We start from the raw sequence: 19,289 nt of genomic DNA on the forward strand, positions 1-19,289 counted from the left end.
ATGCTGCAGCAGGAGGGGGACCTTCCATCCTTCCAGCACATCCAGACTTCAAGATGGAACGGAAGGGAATTTGCTGTCTCTTATCACTGTTCTCTAGATATTAGGTTATGCTGGGTGGAGCAGATACTTTATATCACCAGTTTTAAAACATACAAGAGAAAAGTGCATGCACTTTTCAGCTCTTCTAAGTGGTAGAGAATGAGACCCCAAAGCTTCCTTTTGCAGTCTGTAATATGAGGTGTGTGTTTCCTTGTGTTGTTTTCTGTCTGTTTAATAAAAATTGAAATGGTAAAGATTTGATTAATTGTAACACAAAAAAATGCTTTGTATATGTACTACTTAGCATTTTTTTGTGTTCTGGAAAATACAAAGATATCCAGTGGTAATAATTCTAATTTCTTGCACCTTGCTGGCTCCTTGTATCTTTAGAACAAGTGAGACATTTAAGCATTTATTTTTTAAATCTCCCAAGTTTGGGAGTACTGTCTTGAACCTTTCTAGCCCACATGTCATTGTGTCTGACTTTCCCTGGAAAAGTGTGTGAATGCCTCGCAAATAAGCAGGTTGCTGTCTGTGGCCAGTTCTGTAGCAGTATGGTAATTAGGAGAGGCTCTTTATTCTTACCACACAGAGTGGAAGCTTCTGTAAGTGCAAGCTGCTAACAAGGGCTTTAAAGATACAGCCAATTAAGTTGGCCAGGCGCTGCAGCGCTTGCCAGCCCCTCAATACCAAGCCTTTTAAGACTCCTATGGAGACTTCCTTAAATGGCCTTTTTTTTCCTACTATGTTACTTTACAGCAAAGTGTCATGGGGTCATTTCTTTCTCTGAGAGTTACATAATTGATACAGAGCTTGTCTTCAAATTACAAGATTTAGAATGCAAGGACTACAAGGTGGAGACTTCTAAAAAGCTAATCAAAGACAGTTTAAATCAGCATTTGGTATTCTGACAAAATAGAATGGAAGGTTTGTTGGAGAAGGTTTAAATCTATTAAGTCAACATCACAGAAGATTTTAATTCATGTTTGACTTAATTTCTAGAGATAAATTATAAAATACTCTATAGCTATTTTTACAATGAAAACTGCAATAAAATTTGAATCATTATGCAGTGTATTTGGCAAACATATCCCATAGCATATATTGAATAATTTACATATATTAGATGGTTTTAGTAAGTACAAAAAGTAGGTTGCACAGTATATCATCATCATATCTGCGATGATGTAAAAATTGTGACTACATGGACACCTTGCCACATAACAATGTCTCATATAGATGTTTAACATTAGAGACAGAACCAAGGAAAAGCTAGGCCAGTGTAATACTCGAGGAGTCTGGACTTTCGTTATAGCAGTTGTAACCACTGGAGCAATTTGGAAGTTACTCTGAATTCTTCATGGTTTCTATCTAGAAGTTTTAATTTGTCATGTGAGAAGAATCGATGTTGCCTAAGCGTCAGCAGAGAGGGAGGCTGAGGCTGCCCCATGTCTTGGGAGCGTCAGCATACTGCAGCTCTCTGTTTCCTAGAAACAGGTTCTTAATGAAAACGGGAAAATATTAACCATTTTCTAAATTACCATGTAAATTTGCATTTTCCACAATTTAAAATAAAACATGCCCTTTCATATAGATTAATTTATGCTGTTTAAACCCTCCCATATTTAGGTTAGAGATTTTATGATCTTGTGATACTTCTTTTTCTTCCTATTTGTACTTCTTCAGTTTTGTATTCTCACTTTGTAAATATTTAATAATATCACCAAAATAATGATTATCTTTTAAGATTCAGTGTGAAAGAAATTAAAGACTCCTAGGAGTAACACGTGGGTATAAAAGTTTAAAACACTGTTTGAAATCAGTACTATTTGTAATTGTGTAGATCTGTCTCCTGGCCAGCATGGCATTTGAAATGCTTGTTGAAGTGTTAACATTCCAGGCATAGTTCTGTCCTTGGGTTTGAATGAAACTGACTAAAGCTGAAAGGATTCCTGTTTTGTTCTCCACGCAAAGTCTGAACCTTCAGGACAAATGTTGGTTGGAGCATCTGAGAGCTCATCATCTGTTCTTCCCTCACAGCAGGAAATTCTGTACCACTACCCAGTATCCGAAGCCTCTCAGAAACTCAAGAGTGTGAGGGGGATTTTTCTCACACTCTGTGACATGCTGGAAAGCGTAACTGGGACGCAAGTTACTAGGTAACAATTTCACTCTTTCTTCACTGTCTCATCGTTAGTTGTTCCTTAGTTGTCTATGACAGACCTGTTCCTGTCTGTGGCATTGTCCACTGCTGGGCGTCTGTTTCAGCTAAACATTGATTTTATCTGGAGTGTGTGTTTCTAATTCAGCTGCAAGTCTGGGATTTGCCACGTCATTTAATTAACAGAGTGGGCTGTTTCAGTAATAATTGCCACAATATTCAGATTATTTCAGTAATCTAAAGTTCATGAAAAAGTTGCAATTCTTCATGGCAATGTTGTTTTTGAGTTGGCAAGATGGCTCATGGGTAAAGGCGCTTGCTGTCAAGCCTGTCAACCTGGGTTCAGTTCCTGGGACCAGATGGTGGATTGAGAGAACAGACTCCTACAAGTTGTCTCCAAACCTCCACACTCAAGCTGCAGTACACATGCCACACACATACATATGTACAACACACTCACATACACACATACACACATACACACATACACACACACACACACACACACACACACATTCATGTAATTACTTTAAAAGTTATCTTTCAAACATGGCATTGTTATGTATCTTGACTTCCTTATGTTTCTATTGTGATTGTCAACTCACTAAGTAATATGCTAAATTTTTCACATGCTTAGAAAATACTCTGATTTTACAGTAATGATAGAAATATAGACTGTTCTGTAGAAGGGATATTCAGAATTCAGTGTCATGTAAAGTTTATTTAGTGATGAAAGGACAAAGTCGGAACTGGGATTGTCCTGCACGGTGGTGGAACTGTTGGTCAGTCAGCACCCTGCACGTGGCCTTGGGTCCATCTGTAGCACCAGGGGAGGAAGAGAGGAGAGGGAGGGGAACCTCAGCCATGGAGAGAACCCGCCCCCACCCCACCCCACCCCCACCCCCCCACCACCGCCAGGTTTGTCAGGCCTGACTGATGGCATGGCTAAGTTATGGGATAAAGAGCTCAGAGCTTTTGAATTTGTTTTCTCATAAAATAAATTATTACTATTTTTCTACTTTAATATTTCAGTAATCTAAAATTCATGAAAAAAGTTTATATCAGTGTTAGCCCATATTACTGATAAAATATGAAGTTGGAGTTCCCAGATTTTAACTTTTGTTTTCTCATCTCCTGGTAAAAATTACACTTAAAAATTTTATAAGATGTTGGGTGTGTAAAATAATGGGAAGAATTTACTTGTTTTCCCTAAATAAAAGCTAGGCATAATGCTCTGACTTTTTAATATGTAGATATATTGATTATATATTTGAAGACTGTGGTACTTGAGGCTTCATTTCATATATAAATTTGTATTTATAAAAGCAGCTTGTTGGACATTCATTCATTCATTCATTGCAGTGGATCAAAACAAAACCTGTCAGTTATACCTGTGCTGTATACCACTGAGCTTTGACCCCATCCTCTCTTTAATATTTTAACAGCTTTGTTTAACTATAGTCCGTAAACCATTCAATTTAGCCATTCTTAAAAGTGTACAAGTAGCCGGGCGGTGATGGCGCAAGCCTTTAATCCCAGCACTACGGAGGCAGAGCCAGGCAGATCTCTGTGAGTTCGAGGCCAGCCTGGTCTACAGAGCGAGATCTAGGACAGGCACCAAAGCTACACAGAGAAACCCTGTCTCGAAAAAAGTATACAAGTAGAGGGTGGAGAGATGGCTCAGAGGTTAAGAACACTGGCAGCTCTTCCAGAGGACCTGGGTTTGGTTTCCAGCACTCACATGGTATCCCAAACCCTCTGTAATTTCAGTTCCAGGGGATCTAGCGCCCTCTTATGGCCTCTGTGGCTACCAGGAATGCATATAGTACAGGTATACGTGGAGGCAAGATAACCATACACATAAAATAAAAACAAACAAGTCTGTTTTTGAAAAGTAGACAAGTAAATAGTTTCAGCTGTATTCATAGATTGGCCATGGTCAATGTTAGAACATTTTTACCACCTTAAAAAGGAACCATGTGCCTCTTACTTGTCAGCCTAGACACCACAGCTCAAGCCCCAGACTCCACTGGCTTGCTAGCTTTGCCTGGGAGAGATCCCTGCAGTAGACGTTCCAAATGAATGGAATCGTAAGATGAATGCTCATTTGTTTTAATTGTGTGTATGAGTAGGGGTGGTTTGTGAACATGAGTGTAGGTGCCTACAGAAGCCAGAGGCATCGAATTCCCTGAAGCTGGAGTTACAGACACCCATGTACCTGACATGGGTACTGGGAACAAAACGTCTTTTGGAAGAGCATCTCATGTTCTTAAGTACCAAACATGACTCTACCCCCCAGAGTAATGCTTTACTCTTTCATTTGTTTTTGGTTTGGGTTTTATTTTAATTTTAATGTTTTTCTGTAGGTTTGTTCTTTGTTTTTCTCTACTCTGTAGGATAGATGCTATTGTACTTAATAGTTAGATCTCACCAGTGATGATAAGACATGAGGTAACCATATGCAAGCAATAAGGACAGCTGGGAATACCTTTCTGAGGAAACAATAAATGTGAAATGTACTTTCAGAGTTCCTTAACAATATGTGTGTCTTGTTGCATATTCTTTTCTAAAAATTGTAATAATGCTAGTATGATAGAAAAGAGGCTAATACTTGCCTAAAAGTATATGTGCTTTTAAACTTTAAGATAAAAATAATATTGTTTGGAGAAACATCTGTTTAATAGTCCATATTTAAAGTGGCACACGTTTGTGTTCTCTATATTTCCATAGTCGGTTGTTGTATTTCTTTTGAGAGGTATCTAACTGTTTACAGCTGCATGAAGTATAGTTAGGAATAAACTGCACATGCATGCAATGTACACACTGACAGCTGATAGAAGCGCCCACTCTGTAACCATCACACGCTGTGCACTTGCCCCGTCCTGGAGTTCCATTGAGCAAGATGTGCGTATGACTCAGGTTCCATCACTTGCTTCTATGGCTGCCTCTCATATTGTCAGGTTGTCATCTTTTAGCTAGAATCACTGTTTTCTTTCCTTTGTAATCTCCTTAGTGATCATGTCCATACACAGGCAATCACAAAGTCTCTATGGAATTAGTGAGCAAGGATGGAAGCAGTCATTTAAAAAACTAACCCGTGTGCAGCTACTTAATGTCAACAAAACATTTCACACACACCCCAATTTGGGGGGGGGGGCGTCTCACTGTGTAGCCCTGCTGTCCTAGAACTGTGTTACTCAAGCTGGTTTCAAACTCACAGCAATTCTTCTGCCTCAGCCTCCTGAGAGCAGGATTGTAGGCATGTAATGATTATACTTTTATGTGTCCTGGGGGTTTGGAGATAATTCCAAATTTATTTTTGTTGTTACATAACCCTTGCCTTTTTTGTGTGGTAGTTAGGTGTGTGCCAAGAAATTTGCTTATTAAGCAATTCATTTCTTAAATTATACCATGTGTAACCTTTTAAGGATATTTTTATAACTTCATAAAAGATATTCTAACCACATCTTGAATTTATGTTTTTCTTAGCTCATCCCTCCATTTAAATGGGAAACAAATTCATGTTGCCTTCTTGAAAGAATCTGACAAGTTGTTGTTAATTGGCCTGCCTGCTGAAGAGTGAGTTGAGATTTTTTTTGTTTGCCTTTAAAAACATTTCTGAAACTATGGTAACAACAGCAACAAAAAAAGTAAAATAATGGTAACAAAGCCTGTCTCATTAAAATTATGCCACTTTCGCCGGGCGGTGGTGGCGCACGCCTTTAACCCCAGCACTCGGGAGGCAGAGCCAGGCGGATCGCTGTGAGTTCGAGGCCAGCCTGGGCTACCAAGTGAGCTCCAGGAAAGGCGCAAAGCTACGCAGAGAAACCCTGTCTCGAAAAACAAACAAACAAACAAACAAACAAAAAAAAAATTATGCCACTTTCATCAAAAAGCAAACTCCTTGTGATGGTTTCATGATCCCAAGGTGCTGCACTGGGGAAGTAGTTCCCTGTGTTCTTTGGGACTGTCACGACAAACAACACAGAGGTAGCATTCGGTCCAACCTCAAAAGTCCCCATAGTCTATAACAGTCTCAAACTTGTTTCAAAGTCCAAAGTCTTTTGAGATACATGGTAATCTCTTAACTGTAATTCCCCTGTGAAAATCAAAATTAAAAAGCAGATCACATACTTCACATACTTCCAACAACAGCACAGGATGTTCATTACCATTCCAAAACACAGGGAAGTGAGACCAGTGAGGAAATACTAGACTAAAGCAAGACCAAAAACCAGCTGGGCAAACTCCAAACTCTGCATCTCCATGTCTGATGTCAAAATGCTCTTCAGATCTCCAACTCTGTTCAGCTTTGTTGAATGTAACACACTTCTTTCTCTTGGGTGGGTTCCACTCCCTGTTAGCAGCTCTCCTCAGCAGGTATCCCACAGCTCTGGCATCTCCAACATCTTGGGTCTTCAAAGGTAATCCAGGATTTACCTTCACAGCTTCACACAATGGCCTCTCTGGGCCTCCATTCAGGGACAAATCCTGACACATGGCCTTAGTGGCTTTCCTTAGTAGTGGAGGAAGATTCTATAACCCCCTTCTTCTACCCTTGACTCTAAAGCCAGAACCAAGGGGCCAAAAGCTGCTAAGTTCTGCTGCTTGCTGGGGCTGGAACATGGCCCCCTCATTCAATTATATCTTTGCCAGCTTTCTGTTTTCAATGGGTTCCTTTACAGCTTAACTGTCCTGAATCTTGCTCTGTAGACCAGACTGGCTTTGAACTTAGAGATTCTGCTTGCTTCTGTCTCCACAGTGCTGGGATTAAAGACATGTATCACCATTCCTGGACCTAAGGTGTTCTTTAATTCCTTTTGACAGGTTGCAAGAATAACTGGGTGGGGTCTTGCTCTGAGATCACTGCTCCTTTTATTCCATTTCTTATCTGTTTATCTTCTTGAGCACAGGATTTAGTTCCATTCCACTTTCTGGTGCTCTGTTCCTCCTCAAATTTTACATTTTGTATTTTTCCTTGCTCAGTTTCTCCTTTTCATTATAAATCTTTATAAGAGTCAACACTAGCAGAATGCTGCCTTCACATTCCAACAAATATTTCTTGACCAGCTGTCATGTTCTTTTGATTTGTCTTTTGGGGAAAGGCTCAGTCAGCAACATATAAAAAGCTGTTCTTTATCCAGTAAGAAAAAAACAAACATTACAGATTAGTATCTTATGCACTATGCATTTTATAATCAGAGCTGTACAGTATAATAGGGCTAAGAATAAAGACTCTGTACTCTGCTTCCTGAAAATAAATAAATAAATAAATTAATTAATTAATAAATACTCAGCCTTAAAAAAAAAAAAAAAGAGTCAACACTCGTAGCCTCACAACTGAGTCTGTACTAGGTTCTTTTGAGATTTCTTCTGCCAAAGGAATTAATCCAAAATTCTTCAGTTTAGCATCAGGCAGACTTTTCTGACAAGGGCAAAAGGCAGCCACTTTCCTCACCAAAGTATCACAAGAGTGATCTCTAGGCAACATACTAAAATTCTTCTCCTCTAAAACCTCTTGAGCCAGACCCCGCAGTTTAGATCACCTCTGTCCTCCGTGCTCCTACTAGTGTGGCCCATTAAGCAGCACTTAAAGCATTCCATTGCTTTGCTAATCCAAAGTCCCAAAAACATGGTTAGGCTTATCCCAGCAATACCCCAGTCCCTGGTACCAACTTTTGTCTTAGGGTTTCTATTACTGTGAAGAGGCACAATGACCACCACAGCTTTTAGAAAGGAAAACATTTAATTGGGGCTGGCTGACAGTTTCAGAGGTTTAGTCCATTATTTTCATAGAAGCATACAGGCAGACATAGTGCTGGAGAAGGAGCTGAGAGGTCTACATCTTGATCCACAGGCAACAGGAAGTAAACTGTCACATTAAGCATGGCTTGAGCAAATATAAGATCTCAAAGCCTGCCTCCACAGTGACATGTTTCCTCCGTCAAAGCCATCCTTACTCCAACAAGGCCACCCACTCCAACAAGGCCACAACTCGTAATAGTGCCACTCTGTATGGAGGCAGTGTTCTTTCAGACCACTACATGTGCCTACAAGTTTGTTCATGCTGGAGAATAGGAGGGAGTCAAGACTTAGCACAGGGTGTCTTACCCAGGTGTTCGATATCTATAGTAAAAGAGTGATGCTTCAGTGCCGAAGTGACTTCCTGCCTTAGGGTGACCATTCACTAGTTGGGTGAGCAGTTTTTACAGCTCTGCCCACAGCTCACTAAATTGTACCAATGTGTAAAGGTAAGGACATCTTGCTTCTTTGGGGTCTGTCTCATTGGATTATGTTGTGAATGAGTAACTGCATTTTTTTCTTTTAAGAATTCCTCTTCCCCAACTGAGGAACATGATAGAAGATGCCGCCCAAACCCTGAAGTTCATGTATGGTTCTTTAGACAGGTAAGTGTTTGGCTGGACTCTGTCTCAAGTGTCAAGTCATGGTTCTGTGTCTTCCTCTGTGCTTTGACAGTGGCTCTTGCTTGAGAAGCAAGTTGTTTGGTTCTTTCTTTTCCTTGTGACAATTTCCTCATGTTTCCTTTCTTAATTTTTAGTAAATTCAATTATGAATTAATTTTTTTAAGACAGAATCTCACTGTGTACCTCAGACTGGCCTGGGCCTTGCTATGTAGCCTGGGATGGCTAGAACTCATAATCCTGCTACCACAGCCTCCCAGGTCCTGGGACTGTAGATATGAACCTCCACACCTGGCTTTTTGTGAAACTAAGATGCTATTACTACTTTCATATTATATTCCAGTATATACCATGTGGAAATTTATGAAAATTGCTAATTAGTACAAGATATAGTGATTACTACAAGTTTTATATTACAATATATAAACTAGAACATACTTGTTCATTTCCTTAGAGGCAAATGTAGCATTTCTATGTAGAATACAGAGAAGATTAAGATTTTAAGTAAAAGTTTGTGTTTTCTTTGCTATTTCACTACCCTAAAATGTTTCTTTATTAAAAAAAAAAAATTAGTTAAAAATGTGCATTTAGGGGCTTGGGGATGGCCCAGAGGTTAAGAGCACTGGCTGCTCTTCTAGAGGTCCTGAGTTCAATTCCCAGCAACCACAAGGTAGCTCACAACCATCTGTAATGGGATCTGGTGTCCTCTTCTGACCTGCAGGCATACATGCAGGCAGAATACTATACATATAATAAATACATCTTTTTTAAAAAATGTGCATTTAGCTGGGTATAGTAGCTCACATCTGTAGTCTCGGCATTTGAGAATCTGAGGCTCCTTGGTTTTAAACCTTATAATGTGATACGTATTTATCATACTATCTTACATTATCATATGTATTTATCACTTATAATGTGATATGTATTTATCATATTATCTTACTATCTTACATTATTATATGTATTTATCACTTACAATGTGATGCATATTTCTTGATTTGAAGGGGAAAAATTGAGCTAATCATTTGAATGTACAGAATTATGAATGGAAAACATTTTCCTCCAGTGGAATGTCCACAGGTTCTAGTGCCTCTGGGGCCTAAAGTGATACCTCTGCTCTAAACGCCAGAGTATACTGGAATAGAAACTGAAAGACACTTTATGCATTTTTCCAAACATGGTGGTCTGTCTCTCTGATTATCTATGGTGAAACTTTATTGTCATGGTGCTCAGAGCATCATGGATGAACTTCTGTGATTATATTAATCTGGAAATCATTTTATTTGTCACATTCTCCACTATAGGAACCTCTAAGGAGGCACATCCCTCCCAAACTTGATTATTTACCAGAAACTTCCAAATGAATGAGGTGCAATAGGCTGGTCATGCAGACACAGTACCTTTGCTTTTTTTTTTTATGTGTGATTTTAATCAATGAGGAATGAGACTGTAGTGTTGTGGTATTAATTGCCTTTTCAAGTTATGTAAGAGTGGCAAACTTGGCTTTATTGTGCCCTGGTTGAGCTATTTCCACAAACTGGGAGATTATCAAAGATTCACACTTTCTGCAGTGGGTTTCATGCATGTCGACAAACTCCTGAAGCTGTTGCATGTCCACAGAGTAGGTTCAGGGCAGAGGGACCTAGTTTCTCTGAATTTCACCTTCTATTGATAGGAAAGTATCTCTGTAGTGGCAGCAACTTTAACTGATCTCTCCTTGTTCAATTGGGACAAAACTACGAAAGGACAAACTACGAAAACAAATGGGAATATGGCAGTTCTTTAAGAAGCAACAGGGGTGTAAGCAGATACTAGTAGACATTTCGTAGCAATTTTAATTAAGTTTTTTTTCTATAAAAAGATTTCAAAGGTCCAAAGACTTAGTGATCATTTCAAAGTTGTGAGCTAGTTCCTATTAGTGTTATGAGCAAATTACAGCTATATTTCTTTTTGCTGTCCCCAACTAATCCATCAGCAAGTCCCATCCTGTCTAAAATGCATCTCCACTCCATCCACTCCTCCCTCTGTTTACCATTTTCCTGCCCAGCAGCTGCTCCATGGCACTACAATGGCCTGCTTCATTCTTGCTACATTAATTAATTTCTATAAAGCAGTTTGAATGATGAACATTATTATCTGGGTGCCACCTACCTACCTATCTGATCAGATCCCAAACTACACCCAAGCCCCTGCCTTACACATTGGCAAAATTTTCTCCACCCTGGACTCTTCCCTTTTTCCTTCTGCTGGGTCTTTCTCATACAGGATATCAACTTAAATTGCCTGTTTTCCAAGTCTTTCTTAATCATTTACTCTAAAACAGCAAATGGACTGGGTATGAAGTTGAATACCTATAGTCCCAGCTCTTCGGGAGGCTGAAGAGACACATGACAGCACAAGTTTAGGCCAGCCTGGGCAATGTCGTAAGTTCCTGTCTTTAAAATAAAGCACCCGACCAGTCATAGAGTCCGTCCCCACTCCCATCATCTCCTTGCCTCATTCCATCAGAATGTGTGCTCTGGGAGTTCATTGTCTTTGGTCTTGATTTTATTGCTGCACTCCTGACAAAGAACAGTGATTGGAACAAAGTAGGTGCCTAAATATTTCCAGGATGAGTCAGTGACTTTTCCTTTGGCATGATACGAACCAGCCATTGTGTCATCTTCTGAGCAGGTCCAAGGACTCGGCATGATTACTGCTGGATTGCTCCTGCATGTCTAAAATCAGCTATTTAATCTCTCCAGTCCCCTCCCTCCCTCTCTGTTCCTTCCTCCAATGCTTGCGCCCTCAATTGAGAAGGAAAACAGCTTAGCTCCTTATTTTCTGTTTCCTGTGTACTCGTAGTAAGCACCACACGAGGTTGTGGGTACGGAGTACTAGGTGATTTGCAGGTGAGTTGCATCACATTAACCCCAGTTTTGACTTGAAAACAAAATTCAGAGAGAGGCCCGTTGATTGGTCTTATGACAGCTGCCTAGTAAGATTCAAAGCCAAATCTATTGTACTGCAGAGTTGACTCTCTCTATTATCCTCCATCCCTCGAAAGGCACTAGGACTTGTAAATGGTGGGAAGGTAGAGGAAGGAAATGTGTTCTTCAGCCCCTTTTCTTGTACACCTGCCCCCTGGGTTGGCCCAGCGATTCTTCCCCGCGTCCTCTCATTAAATACAGAAAGTGTGTGTCTTCATGCCCTCCTCCAGTCACAGGACAGTGGTTGTTCCTAAGGGGACAGGGAGGCAGAGAGCAAAGGCGATGGACCTCTGCACAGGTTACACTCACTCCCAGCCCCTGTTTCTTCAGTGCCTTTTGCCAGGTTGAGAACACCCCTCGTTTGGATCATTTCTTCAGCTTGTTCTTTGAGCGAGCTCTTCAGCCTGACAAGCTGCATCTCAGCGCCAACCCGAGTGCTCAGCAGTACGATGCAGCCAGCGCCGTGCTTTTAGACAGCCTCCCTGCAGTCCGTTGGCTCGCACTTCCACAGGAACTCAAGGTAATCTTAGGGTTCCTCAGTAAGAACCAGAACCATCTGCCTCGTTCTAAGCCTTGAGCTTTTTTCATTTTCTTTTAAAAATAATTTTAAAAAATTTATTACTTGGGGCAGGCCTGCTGCTGTGGTATATACGGGTCAGAGGATGAGTTTAGTATGCTTGATTCCTTTCCCCCACCTCTATCTAGGTTCCAGGATTGAGCTCACCGGCCCTCTTCTTCCTTTCTCTTTGTGTGTGGTGTGTGTGTGTGTGTGTGTGTGTGTGTGTGTGTGTGTGTGTGTGGTGTATGTGTGTGTATGGATATGTGTGTATATGTATGTATATGTGTGTGTGTGTGTGTAAGGGGTGTGTGTGTGTGTAAGGGGTGTATGTGTATGGATATGTATGGATATGTATGTATATGTGTGTGTGTATGTATATGTGTGGATATGTGTGTGTGTGTGTGTGTGTGTAGGGGGTGTATGTGTGTGTATGGATATGTGTGTATATGTATGTATATGTGTGTGTGTGTAAGGGGTGTATGTGTGTATGGATATGTATGTATATGTGTGTGTGTGTATGTATATGTGTGGATATGTGTGTGTGTGTGTGTGTGGTGTATGTGTGTGTATGGATATGTGTGTATATGTATGTATATATGTGTGTGTGTGTGTGTGTAAGGGGTGTATGTGTATGGATATGTATGGATATGTATGTATATGTGTGTGTGTATGTATATGTGTGGATATGTGTGTGTGTGTGTGTGTGTGTAGGGGGTGTATGTGTGTGTATGGATATGTGTGTATATGTATGTATATGTGTGTGTGTGTGTAAGGGGTGTATGTGTGTATGGATATGTATGTATATGTGTGTGTGTGTATGTATATGTGTGGATATGTGTGTGTGTGTGTGTGTGGTGTATGTGTGTGTATGGATATGTGTGTATATGTATGTATATATGTGTGTGTGTGTGTGTGTAAGGGGTGTATGTGTATGGATATGTATGGATATGTATGTATATGTGTGTGTGTATGTATATGTGTGGATATGTGTGTGTGTGTGTGTGTAGGGGGTGTATGTGTGTGTATGGATATGTGTGTATATGTATGTATATGTGTGTGTGTGTGTAAGGGGTGTATGTGTGTGTATGGATATGTATGTATATGTGTGTGTGTATGTATATGTGTGGATATGTGTGTGTGTGTGTGTGTGTGTGTAGGGGGTGTATGTGTGTGTATGGATATGTGTGTATATGTATGTATATGTGTGTGTATGGATATGTGTGGATATGAGTGTGTGTGTGTGTGTGTGTAGGGGGTGTATGTGTGTGTATGGATATGTGTGTATATGTATGTATATGTGTGTGTGTGTGTGTGTAAGGGGTGTATGTGTGTGTATGGATATGTATGTATATGTATGTGTGTGTGTGTGTAGGGGTGTATGTGTGTGTGTGGATATGTGTGGATATGTATGTATATGTGTGTGTATGTATATGTGTGGATGTGTGTGTGTGTGTGTGTGTGTGTGTGTGTGTGTGCGCTTCAGTATTATAGGTAACAAGTGAAGAAGCTGCTGAAACACAAGATCTAGTGACATAAACTTCAACCAATGACCCTTTAAAAATAGAAGTTGGTTCTCTCATTGCATTTTATATTTAAGCTTTTCAAACTCCGGATTTTTTTCGGAAATCTAAGTTGTATGTCTTCCTTGGCAGTTTGGTGACTATTATTTTATAGCACAAGGTCAGCTTTATGTTTTTGTCCAGATTAAAGGTGGGTTTCTTCTAGGACAGAGGAGCAGCTGTGGAATGTAAAAGACTAAACAGATTGTTTAGTGCTCTACATTAGCAGACAGTCTTGATAAGAATACAAGACCCACTGACAGCAAAATAATAAGGTTTGGCTTCGTTTCTGATGCTGGGGGTTGAAGCCTGGGCCTCTTGCCTCCTAAGCATGTGTTCTACTCCAGAGCCATATCTCCGGTTCTTTTCCACGAACACACGGATTTTATCTTGTGGGTTGTCCGTAGCTAGCTTAGCAGCACAGGCCTTGTGATGGTTAGGTGTTTTCAGTGTGACTTAATGATTGTCCACCACTTACAACTTGACACATTTGACAAGATTACTTCAGAAAGCATCAGTGCGGTCTCCATGTAATTCCTTCACTTAGGAGCATTTTCTCGGTATTCAATGAGGTGACATTGCACACTCATGAGGAAACCAGACTGTGTTACTGGAAGAACCTACTGGAGATTCTGTTCTTTGTGAAGCCTTTCAACATATACCTAAGTGAGTGACCTTTACTGCTGGTCATTTAATCAATATGGCAGGATGAGATGGGGAAGCGGTAATTCTCACGGTAACCGCAGTTACAGCTGTGGAGGTTCCGTTACACAGTCTGTTCTTGGAGGGAACTGGGCATCAGCACACGTGTCCAGTACACTTTGCCTTCTGGTCTCTTCTTTTGTCCTTGGTTCTGTGACATGCCAGTCTCAGACTGCAGTGACCATTTTCTTTTCTTTTTCTAGTCCTGGAACTTGAGCCTGAGAACCCTGCATGCCGGTCAAGCCTTCTGCCACTGAGCTATATCCCCAGCCTCATTTTCTCTGCCACTGAGCTATATCCCCAACCTCATTTTCTCTCTCTGCCACTGAGCTATATCCCCAGCCTCATTTTCTCTGCCACTGAGCTATATCCCCAGCCTCATTTTCTGAAATCACCAGTGCTTTCCTGAGAAAACAGAACTTTCCAACACAGAGAGGAACTAGATAATGTTGCCTTTAAGATAGAGGGATCCTGGCCCCAAAGCCTGTCTTACACCCACTGGGGCTCTTTTAACCCAGGGGAGGCACAAGTCCCCCAGGACCCTTTGTAATCCGAGGGCACCAGTGCTAGCTGGCTTCCTGGCCAAGAGTCACCCCAGGCTCCTGTCCCTGGTCCATGATTGCTTTATTGAAGAATCGTGCTCTTCACATATGTAGTCCATCCTTCTAGCATCAGCCCCTCTACCTGACTGTAGAGGTAATAATGATTTTAGGGGTAATGTCCTTAGCGTATATTGACTTTCTGGGTTAGATGGTGGACTGGAGCTGGCTTTTTGTAATCTGGTAACAGAACAGACTCCCTTCTGAAAACAGAAAGAAAAGAGCTTCAGGAAGGCACAACAGAAGTGGTAGAAATATCTGAAGAGATGAACAAGGTCAGCAAAACACTAATAGTAAAGCTTACTAAAGAGAGAGAAGATGGAAATTAACAAATTGAGATGAAAAATGGAATGTTACAAATTCTCATAAATCCAGAGGACAATTAGGAAACACTTTGGAATCCCATATTCCAAAAAGCTGGAGACTCTAGAAGAAATCATTAACTTCCTAGACATGTCTGGCCCACCACAATGACTTTAAGTCCAAGCAATACAAGTATGAGCATGGGAGCCCTGTGTTCTAAGGCCTTCTTCAGTTCGTTTCTTTTGTGTCTCGATGTTTTCATTGTAGAAGGCTCTCCCTCCTTGGTTAGTTTTCTTTCTTGGCCATTGACTATTGTTGTAGAGTCTTTGATCTGTGCCTGTTAGTTTTCCATCCTGCACTTTGCTGGAGGTGGCTCTTCATTTTTAAGCACTTTGTGGTAGACTCATTGGGGTCTTTTTAAGTACAGAATCGTGTCACTTGCAGAGAGGGGCACTCAACTGATATCTTTCCTGTGTGGAAACCTTTTATTTCTTTCTCTGGTCTTCTCTAGATAATACTTTGAAAATAAGAATAGTAAGAATGGGCACCCTTGCCTCATTCCTAATTGCGAAAGAATTTTCCATTTTTCCCACTTGTTTGTTGTATGTAGTTGAGGTATGTCCCTTCTATTCCTAATTGCTTCAGTGTTTTTATTAGGAAAGATGTTGAACTTTATCAAAGGCCTTTTCTGCTGGGAGGTGGTAGCGCACACCTTTAATCCCAGCACTCGGGAGGCAGAGCCAGGTGGATCTCTGTGAGTTTGAGGCCAGCCTGGTCTACAAAGAGAGATCCAGGATAGGTACCAAAACTACATGGAGAAACCCTGTCTCAAACCTCCCCGCCCCCCCCCCCCCCGCCCCCCCCCTCCTCGTAAAATAAAAAGGCCTTTTCTATAGCTAATGAGACGAGATGATCATGTGATTTCTGTCTTTGAGTCTCTTTATGTGATTCATCTCACTTACTGGGCTGTATGTTAAACCAACCTTAAAGTCCTGGAGTGAAACCACTTTGGTCATGATATGTGATCTTAGTGAGTTACTTCCGCACATGAGTAAGTACCAGGGTGTGCTTGTGGAGGTCAGAAGACAACTTTTGGGAGTAGGTTCTTTTCCTTCTCCATTGGGTTCTAGGGATTGGGAACTCAGGTCCCCAAGCTTGGCACCAAGTACCTTTACCTGCTGAGCCATATTGCCAGACCTTCTTAGTACTTTGTTGATATTTTGTGTATGTGTTAAGCTGCGTCAAGATAGCATGAGCTGGGGTTGGACATCTCCCTCCTCCTGCGTAGGAGGTTGCATGGTGCTGTGGGATGGTCTGTATATCAAATCTGTTGCTCTGATTGGTCAATAAATAAAACACTGAATGGCCAGTGGCCAGGCAGGAAATAGGTGGGACAAGGAGAGAGGAGAATTCTGGGAAGCAGAAGGCTGAGGCGGAGAGACACCGCCAGCCGCCACCATGACCAGCAGCATGTGAAGACGCTGGTAAGCCACCAGCCACGTGGCAAGGTATAGATGTATGGAAATGGATTAATTTAAGCTATAAGAACAGTTAGCAAGAAGCCTGCCACGGCCATACAGTTTGTATGCAATATAAGTCTCTGTGTTTACTTGGTTGGGTCTGCGCGGCTGTGGGACTGGCGGGTGAGAGATTTGTCCTGACTGTGGGCAAGGCAGGAAAACTCTAGCTACAGCATGGTCCTCCTCTGCAGTGAGGAAGGCTATTTCCTGGCTGTTCGCCCCCAGGTCTGTGGCATCCCATGGGGTCATGCCGCAGTTAACTAGTTTCTCCATGGGGCAGGCTTTGTTAAGGAGGCCACTGCCGTAGAGTATGGCTCAGTGGTTGGTTCCTTTTCCTTCCTAGTGTCAGAGTCAGAAGGGCATTTACTGTGGCAACCTGGTTCGGCTGCTGGTGGGAAAACTCACAGAAAGAAGCTCGGAGGGCGCAACAGCCTGGGTTTCCATGGAGTTTTCAACGGTGGGAATGACCCACATGGAGCCTCAGGGAACTTGCCTCTGCCAGTGCAGGTTTTCCTGTGTTGGGGCTTTCAGCTCCTGAGTCTGTTATGTTATACAGTTGTGAGTGCCTGACTATGTCTCCATGTCTGTCAGTCTGTCTGTCTTGAGGCTAGCAGTTTGCTGTGTTCTTGCCCTTCTTCAGACATGGAAGAATTGACTTTTTGTTCTGTTCAGCTTTTGGCTTGTTTGGACTTTCTATATGTGTAACCAGAAATCAGAATCCCCAAAGTTTTTATGTTACCAATAAGCTCAAAGAATTTTTTCTTTTTTTCGTTGAGATTTTTCACTGTCTTAGAATAGTCGCTTTTATTGACAACATATCTTCTAATGAAAATAGTAAGGAATTTAATCCCATAAAAACCCGGGTTTAAAACGTAGTCGTGAGGCATCTTGCAGTTGGCAAACATTCAGTGGAAGTGTTTGGTTTTAATTTGGAATTAACTTCATTTGTTCTGAGTTTAGTATATGATGAGGTTTCCCTTTGGTTTTCTTTCCAGGTGTGTGAGAGTTTGTTTCAACCCTGCTTTCTTCGGGCACACTGGCATTGTTAGAGCAACAGTGGTCTACCTCTTTTCTACAGGAAGTTAGTCACATTAGTGTAACATCAGCCCCGAGACCAAATAGAGCAAAATTCAGGGAACAGTGTGAGATCAAAAATGACAAGCGTTCATTCCCTTTGACAGTTTTTCACCAGGTAAAGGTTCTCACCAAATGAGAGAATACAAAGTATTTGCTAGGTGCAGGAAAATACGGGTCACAAGTGAGTAATAAGTCACACTGTGAAAAGTGTTGAAAGGCATGACTAATGTCTCAGGAGCTTTTGTTGTCTCAGAATAACACAGCGTGAGACACAGCCCTGCAGAGAATGCCTTAGCCTTTAAGGAAAAAAAGAGAAAAAAGCAGGGGGAGCCCTTATTTACACATAGTGTGTATGCTGCATAGTTAAGTAACTATTCTTTATATGTATACACATTTATGCATTACAGGTTAATTTTAACTCTGTTTAAATTATGAATGCTTCAAGGAAAAATTCCAGTAATTTCCATGGAAACAAAGCCAAATCCTATGTAAAAGATTGTTGTCTAATAACTCTGTGGGGAGGTTAAACTGTGCCAGATCCCAGGGGAACTCCGGCCTTCATGTTTTCATCTGAATGACGATTGGCACCGCTTTATTCAAAACATTGTTTCCAGGAGAGAGACAAGGAAGAATGTTGGTATTTTTCAAGAATCCAGCTGCTCAAAAATAACAGGAAGTGGGAAAAACAACCTGAAGTAGGTTGACCACATTAATAATGATTCTCATTTTGCTTAGTCTAACAAGTTAAAAAAAAAAAACTAACTTAAAACAAGAAAGCAGTTTTTTTAATCTTATAAATTGTTTGGTGTTGATCAGAAGGGGTTTTTTAAAACTATTTTCCAGCATCTTTTAATAAACAGTCCATGTGTTAAACTAAATAAGTCAATGTTTTATATTTGCAAAGCTTAAAAACAGCATGTTCCATTTTAAGACATTTCTTGAGTAGTGTGACAGAGAAAGACACTTGTTCAGTCCTTAGTCCTTTGGGCCGTTCTGAGTGCTTCTCATTGTGTTCACATAGGTGGAGTTGGACACAGTGCTGAGTGACCTAGAGGCCGCAGACTTCGAAGAACTGGTAAGAGGAGGAGGGTATGCGCTGAGGTACAGCGCTGAACTCTCAGTTTTGTAATCAGTTAGTCTGAGTGTCTGGCAAGAGGCCTTAGAGCATTCGGCCTCGGTCTTGACACTGGCAAATGTCTACTCGCCCCAAGGCTTCTATTCAGCAAAATACCGGCTGCACCATGTGTGTTGTGAGGCTTAGACAGTGATTACTAACTAACACTAGGACTTCTTGAGGACAGAGATGGCGACGGTGTGATGATCTGAGAACACTGTGAGTCCGAATCGAATTTGGAACTCTCAGTGTGACTTTCAACTTT

At 41.2% G+C, this 19,289-nt stretch overlaps 1 protein-coding gene across 3 annotated transcripts in view; it reads left to right on the forward strand.

The window, feature by feature from the left end:
- Intu (inturned planar cell polarity protein) overlaps window positions 1-19,289 on the forward strand; it is a 76,489-nt gene that overhangs the window by 40,632 nt on the left and 16,568 nt on the right. For 2 of the 3 annotated variants that reach the window (XM_076574028.1, XM_006987455.4), the window contains exons 5-9: window positions 2,080-2,198; window positions 5,690-5,779; window positions 8,530-8,607; window positions 11,922-12,111; window positions 18,932-18,985. In XM_076574028.1, coding sequence (XP_076430143.1) covers window positions 2,080-2,198; window positions 5,690-5,779; window positions 8,530-8,607; window positions 11,922-12,111; window positions 18,932-18,985 — 531 coding nt within the window. The remainder of the gene's footprint in view (window positions 1-2,079; window positions 2,199-5,689; window positions 5,780-8,529; window positions 8,608-11,921; window positions 12,112-18,931; window positions 18,986-19,289) is intronic. The other variant, XM_016005986.3, reaches the window with a different exon arrangement.

The sequence above is a fragment of the Peromyscus maniculatus genome, chromosome 6 (assembly GCF_049852395.1).
Source record: "Peromyscus maniculatus bairdii isolate BWxNUB_F1_BW_parent chromosome 6, HU_Pman_BW_mat_3.1, whole genome shotgun sequence".
NCBI classification, from domain to species: domain Eukaryota; kingdom Metazoa; phylum Chordata; class Mammalia; order Rodentia; family Cricetidae; genus Peromyscus; species Peromyscus maniculatus.